At 37.0% G+C, this 7,539-nt stretch overlaps 1 protein-coding gene across 1 annotated transcript in view; it reads left to right on the forward strand.

The window, feature by feature from the left end:
* FBXL13 (F-box and leucine-rich repeat protein 13) overlaps positions 1-7,539 on the forward strand; it is a gene marked incomplete at both ends in the record, with an annotated part of 74,377 nt that overhangs the window by 62,747 nt on the left and 4,091 nt on the right. The window contains one exon of the mRNA XM_010289863.1: positions 1,492-1,575. Within this exon, the coding sequence (XP_010288165.1) occupies positions 1,492-1,575 (84 nt within the window). The remainder of the gene's footprint in view (positions 1-1,491; positions 1,576-7,539) is intronic.

A 7,539-nucleotide genomic window follows, 5' to 3' on the forward strand; every position in this document is an offset into this window, starting at 1 on the left:
AATTATTAATTGATTTTCATTAAAAAAAAAAAAATTGTTCTGTGATTCAATGCCACTCTAGTCATATAAAGTTATTATAAATTAACTTTTAAGCCATAGCATCATTAGTTGTCATGTAGCAAAAAAATCTTTATAATATTCTTTAGTATTTCATTACCACGTATGTTAAAGTGGTGCCACTTCAAAATACAGAAGAATGCAAGAAGGAATGATGTCCATAAGGTCACACCTATCACTATCAGTCTCTGCTGTAAGGAATTCAGGTTCTGACATAAACCCATTTGGGATTTAAGTACGCAATTGTTTTTTTGTCTTGAGTAGGAGTGCTCTGGTCAACAAGAATTTGAAATCTGTAGATTTTCATGAAGCTGTTGAAAGTAATGGGCACCGCATAACTGCATCTGCTGAGAAAAATGCAAATTTCTTTGTTCTCATAAGAAGCCAGGATTGGAAATCTCTTTCAGTGTTCTGTTTTTTGTGTTTATTCAGCCCGTGAGATTTCAGGAATTTGCAAAATTTGAACTCCAGCCGCACTCTTCCAGCATTATCATTACAGTGTCCACATTTGGATTCCAGACACTATTTACATCTGCTGATTTTTTCAGGATGATATTTCCTCTCTGTGCAGTGCTGTTTGCTGCCTAATTGTAGATAATTTATTAACCATGTGGAATAAAGTGATAACTCTGTTTTTCAGTAAAGTTTACTTTATTGATATGAAGCACAGAGATATTCTGCTGTGACCACCAAATTTACAAAGTCAACATGTAATTCTCCTTCAGATTAGAGAGTTTAGGATCAAAACATGGTCCTGTTTCCTGGTGTACAAGCAGTAAAAATCACAAAGCATCTTAGGATCCTTTTGCACTCCTAAAATAGGAATTTACCAAGGTTTTCACCTCCGTATTGACTTGAATATGGGGGTTGTTCATGCACCTATGAGTGTGACTGCACCATTTCAAATGTTGTCTTGTACCTTAGATGTAGCTATCTTGTACCTTAGATGTAGCAAATCATAAAGGGAGCAATTTTAAGATATTGTTTGGTCATAACAAATAGTATTTTGTTCTTCCAACAAAAAAAAAATTGTGAAAAGTTCTTTCAAACCCAAATTTTGGAGGAGATCTGTAAATGTATTTTGCTTTATGAGAGTCCTGGTCTGTATCCTGTGGAAGTATTTCACACCATGCTAATTCTCTTCAACTTCTTTTTTTCTGAACAGGTAGGAAAATCTAATTTTTTTGCTTTCTCAATTGAACTATTTCTGCAAAGAGTTCTTAACCCTTGTACATACTTCAAGCAAAAATTGGAGGATAAACTATATATGTGCATGCTGCTGAAGAGAATGTCTTAAAAGGTGTTGCAGTTCTTAGACAGAAGCTTTAGTATTCAGGCATTGGACATTGACCATCCTAACACTAATATATTAAATGTAATTATATATAATTGCATGTATTGATTTTTAAAATTAATTTTTCTGGAATTTTTTAGGGCTTGAGAGCCCTTGGCCACCATGGAAAAATAAAGGAACTTTCTATATCAGGATGCAAAAACATCAGTGATACTGGGATTCAGGTAAAACTTCACCTCTTTTCTTGGGGTTTCCTGGAAGCCTCTCTTGTTCTTCCAATTAGCCATGTCCAAAACTGATCTTATTTTACTCTGTATGTCATCTTTTATTCTTCATTACACTGTTTTACACTCTCACTCTTACCAATGATTCTCCCCTTTCATTCCTTTCCTTTTTTTTTTCATTCCTTCCATGAATGCCAGTACCAGGCAGCAGTCGAGAGCACACCGGCGGGAGGTGCCCAAGGTAGCGGAACTCCTCCGCTCAGCAGCAGAGCTCCAGGAGGGGGTGAGAGGGTTGAGGAGTATGAGGGAGGCTACTGGAATTGCACCCTGCCTTCCCTGGGACAGGCCTGACAGGCGGACATGACACATGGTACGGAGGATCCCCCATGCCTCTCCACCTGTCTGAACGTGGATGGGGGGCAATGGCGGGCAATGGCGACAAGTTCCTGCCCGGCGCAGCAGGCGCGTCTCCTCTGAGACGACCCCCCCTTCCCAGGTGCCTCTGCATCACAGGTACGCGGTTCTGCAAGTGGAACCGAACAATAATGAGGGCGACGGTTCGTCTAGCCTGGAGGTGTTGCCGAGGTTAAATCAGCCTACGTCCTGCACCAAAACCGCTTCCATAAAGAAAAAAAGATGGGTCATTGTCATAGGAGACTCTCCTGAGTGGAACACAAGGCCCGATATTCAAACCGGGCCCAGTTCCTAGGGAAGTCTGCTGCCTCCCTGGGGCCTGGGCTAAAGATGTGAAGAGAAAACTTCCTACGCTGGTATGGCCCTTAGCTAAGTATCCATTATTGATTTTTCAGGTGGGCAGCGATGAAGTTGCAACAGTAAGTTGCAAGGGGAGAGTTATGGAGCAGATAATCATCTTGAGTGCCATCACACGGCACATGCAGGGCAACCAGTATCGGGCCCAGCCAGCATGGGTTTATGAAAGACAGGTCCTGCTTGACCAACCTGATCTCCTTCTATGACTCTGAAATTCGTGCCACAAGACCCTCAATTTCTACTGAACTGTACTGTGCAAACTGCAATCTAAATTGCTGGTACTATTATTTCTTCCTTGCTCTACAACTTTCACTGATTTCTATCTATCTAGAACATACTTTTCCCGTCACTGGTGTGGGCTCTCGGGTCTTGCTTTCTGCTTCTTTAGTCAGTCATTTGTTGATCGTTGTATTTAGAGGACTTGGCATGCCTAGCTCAATGGAATAGTTGAATTTCTTTTAGCCTGTTACACTTGGTTCCTCATGTGCTGCTGATATATTACTACACATCGTTATCTCTTAGTGACACAAAAATATGTCTCATATCTCTAAAGGCATTTTTCTTACTGGCATAAATGGTGTGATTACTGTGATTAAAAATACCAAATTATATTTCAGTAAAAAATGCACGTGTATCTTCTCCAGGTTGAATAGATGTCTTAGCTGTTCTAGGGGAAAAATAGCACAAATTGCACTGTGTCATTATTTGAACAAACCCTTTAAAATGTCCTATGAAAACATCAAATACATAATTTATTCATATATAATAATGAAACTAATCTGCTAGAAAATGGACTAGATGTATTTTAAGCCAAATGTTTGAAATATTGACTTCTTAAAGATCTCATCATGCTCACAGCAGGACATCTATTGAATCTCAGTAATCTTAATTTTTTCCATTGTTTCACTTTTTAAAATTGTTATTACATACAGTGGTTTTGGAATGTAAATATTGGATCTGGGCAATATAAAGCTAGATATTCTTAAAATAAAAAGATTAGGTTACGACATGTAGTGTTTAGTGTTCTGTTCTTAAACTTAGCCTATGAACTCAGAAATTTCCCAGGGTCAATAATCTTTATAAAGTAATCAGAAAGGAAATATATTTGTAGAAAGGCAGCTTACAAATTGAAGTTGCCACAAAGGCAGTTATTTACATTGATGATAAGTTACAAAGTTATCCAGTGAGAAAATATCTTATCTTTTGAATAATCAACAATTATTTTAGAAATATTAATACCATTACAGCATTTGAGTTTCATTTTACAATGCCTATAATTTTTTTTATATTTCTGATTTACTGCCTCTTGCTTTTTTTTCAATGAATGTTGACTATGAGAGTTGCCATTCAACTATTTATTAGACTTACACTATCATCACAGCAGCAACTACATACTAAATTCAGATTTATTACTCCTCATTGTTTTGTTTTGGTAAAACCAGTTATTTGGTGTTACTGTAATTCTTTTTTATGGGTAAAGCATTGCACTGGAAACGGGAAAAGATTCAGAGAGGGGTAATAGGGAAGATCAGAGGTATGGTACAATCTCCATAAAAGGAACAGATAAGTAAGCAAGGAACCTGCGGTCTGGAAAGGGGATGGCTGAAGGAATACGATGGTGATCTGTTCAATCACAAGTGGCATGAGAAGGGTGGGTATGTTTACTTCCATACATAATCTAGTGGGCATGAAATGAACCTAGTTTGAAAATTCAGAACAAAGAAAAGGAGATGACTCTTTCCAAAATGTATAGTTAAACTGTAAAATTCCTTATCTTTGTCACAGGTTGTTCATGTGCTTGAAGTTTGCCTAAATCCTTATGGAGATTTGAGAAATTCAGTACGATTGCATAGACTTACTGCTTTATGTTTCAGAACAATGTACGAAATAAACACTCGTTGGTAACTTTACAGTAGAAAAAATAACCATCCACCTTGTTAGGAAGGAGAGAGGATTTACATCCAAATAAGAGCACTTTTTTCTGTAACTGAGAATTGTTCCTAACCATATGTAACAGAAATGCCTAAATCATGTTATGGTGATATAAATTTCATGCCCATAAACACTTGCAGGTCATAAGGCTGCAGGTACAGGCAATGCCATCACGTAATCCCACTCTTCAGCTTCTACATTTTTTCCAGTATAAAGCTCCAACATCCATCATTTTATAGCCATATATCGTAAGAATGAGTCCGTTGTTGCTGTACCCACAAGGGATGTGTCTGGATTGAATCTTGTTACCCAGCATACACGTCAGGCCATTAGGCTTTGCTTCTTTAGGAATAATTCTGACTCGCCTTTCATGAATGTTCTGTGTGAAGTTCCACGTTTTTAACCAAATCAATGACCAAGTATGTACATCTTGTGTATCGTCTCGTGGAAAGTCAGTGTAGTGCCAGTGCTACTGCTTTCAGAGGAGAATACTCAGTTTTACATTGTGCTATGCTTATGGCTAAGAAGCTATTTCAGTGTCTCACTGCATGAAGTAAGTTGCAAAAAAGAATGGGAAAAAAGAAGCATTTACACTTTCCTCATCTGTCATACGAATTTGAACTTTTTGAGGAAGAAAACATCAGCAGAAAGTACACATAGGAGTTACAGAAGCCATGTTGTCAGAGCTAGGGAGAGCAAGAGAAAGACAAAGAAGTAAAGAAGTAACTCAAAATGAAACAGCAAGTCCTTTTTTTGTAAGCTGAATCTAAGGATATTATGGAAAATCTGTAAGGAGTAATTCCATTGTATGCTGCACATCTTGGTTATCCTTTGATTATAAAAAGAATATTTAAATTATGTGAAAAGAAAATGCCTATGAAGAGGGCTTTACTAACACTGTTAAGGTAAATTGCTGAAAGTTATAAAATGCCAAAAATAATGTTGACTGTACAGTGTTAATTCATTTATTTGTTCCTAGGCAATATAACAGTATGTAAATGCTCATGTGATCACCTATTTTATAAATAGGATCTTTGTGCATTCATAACTCAGATGATGCTCTATTAAGGAGCAGCAATTTAGTATTTTATATTTTCTTTGATGCTTATGTGTGTCCTCAGGTCTTATTTACACGGAATTAAAATTGTGCAAGTAAGTTAGAAAATGTCGCTGTTTCCTTCATGTGGTATTCAATTCTTTGTAGTGTTTTGCAAACATTATTTATTTTCACAACCTCTCTTCTGTTATTTTCTTTATAAGCGTAGAACCAGGGATACAGGAATGAAGACAGCAAACAAAGCTCCATTTCCTGCAATTGCAAATGTAATTTTAGTGCTATTTGCAAAATAATGCAGGGGTAGATTTAAAGTTATGAGCAAATTCAGAACCTAACCTTGAAGGATATTTTAAATATGTATGCAGACAAACTATGCCAGTAAAAACAAGATAGGATCTCACAGGCATTGAAATCTTGGCTTCAGCTTGTGCTACATACCCCAGCTGAGAATGTAGTGATTAAGTCATCATATCTGAGGCCCAGTTCTGAGGGGGTGCAGTGGCTCTTACACATGGATAAAAAACATTCAGTCATTGGGTTTACAATGTTCGTGTATTGTGAGTAACAGCCTGTAAAGCTAGGACTGAAATAGGAAAAGTACAGAGGTAAATTTTTGTACATTCTGAATTGTCTGCTCTAACCAGTCCTAAATTAAAGCATTCACATCCTTAATTCCAGACTGATTAAGTTTCTTTGCCTCTGTTTAGGTAAAGTTTGTAAAAATCATGCCAAATCACATCCTTTTTGGTCATCAAAGAGCTAACATTTACTGGTGATCAACCACGTTAGTGCCTGAGTTCCTCTCTTACATAAGGAAAAAATAGCTATGTGTGAAAGGCAATAGTCTGATTACTACGCAATATTTTTCAGAATGATAAATGTGTAATATTTATTCATGGTAACTACGTGCATTTGTGTGTCTCTATGTGCATGCACACAGAGCCTTAGTCTGTTTACCTCAGGACTAATTCTTGAAAGTTTTGAAAAGCTTCGTGCAACCAGTGGTTTGTATTCAAGCTACTACATAAGTATTTCCTTCTTTCCCCTATAGAGGTGTAATTTCCATTCCAGTAAATGACAAATTACACTGGCCTTAGGACAAGATTAGCAGGCCTGGAAGATCAGCTCAGTGACAATTTTAAGATGGAATCACAGAAGAGAAGAGATTCTCACTGAAGCTAAGGCTTTGCTTGAGCTGCAAAATGTTCTGTGATGCTCAAATTAGCTGAAGAAATACCATTTTAGGTTGTTTGGTTCTTGAATTAACAAATCTGCAGCTCTTAAGAGAAGGTTTCCACAAACACAAATTATGGTCTACCTTCTCCTTCTCTTCGGAGTTACAGAAGTGAATATTTTCAGGTTTGAAAAAGATTCAGGCCAAGAGGTAACAAAAGGTAAACAAAGTTTCAGAGTGCAAAGGAGAAAAGTATATTTTATGGATCTATGTGGCTTTTCATAAACGTTTCATTGCAAAGAATAGATGTGTGTAGTGTAGCAAAGTTATAACTACCCATGCTCCATGAGAAGCAAAGTTTTCTGTGGGATTATATGATACTATTTAATATACACACTTTAATGTGCATTTTGCCAAACGTTTTTGTTCATGTGATCACCTGTCAGAGATGCAATTATCAAATGTAAGATGAAAAATACATGAACACATTGAGTTGGTCAAATTGTCCCTTTGGTCTTTTCAGTTGGCCTTGTAGAAGAGAACATGGTAAAGGTATTAACGTAAAAATTAAAAGCCTCGTGTAGAAGCTGGAATGTAGTAGTAGAGTAGTAGTAATAATAGTAGTAGTAATAATAATACTACCTTACACCTATTTATCACTTGTCAACTGCAGGTCACCAAAACATTCTGGAATGTTGTAGTAGTAGTAGTAGTAGTAGAGTAGTAGTAATATAGTAGTAGTAATAATAATACTACCTTACACCTATTTATCACTTGTCAACTGCAGGTCACCAAAACATTTTGTAAACAGCTCTTGTTTCGTAATGTGTGAAGTTATCTCCATGCCATTTTATAAGCTGGGAAAGGTCACTGGATGGTTTAGTCTGTTATTTTCCAAAATGATCTGTTTCACAGGGCGTAAGAAAAAGCTAATACCTGAGTTACAAAGGTGCTGGAATTGAAGTCAGTAGGATCTGCAGGTGCTTATTCACTCTAAAAATGAGGATAGACATTGTAGTCAACAGGTATC

This window comes from Phaethon lepturus, unplaced genomic scaffold (genome assembly GCF_000687285.1).
Source record: "Phaethon lepturus isolate BGI_N335 unplaced genomic scaffold, ASM68728v1 scaffold4096, whole genome shotgun sequence".
In the NCBI taxonomy this organism is placed as follows: domain Eukaryota; kingdom Metazoa; phylum Chordata; class Aves; order Phaethontiformes; family Phaethontidae; genus Phaethon; species Phaethon lepturus.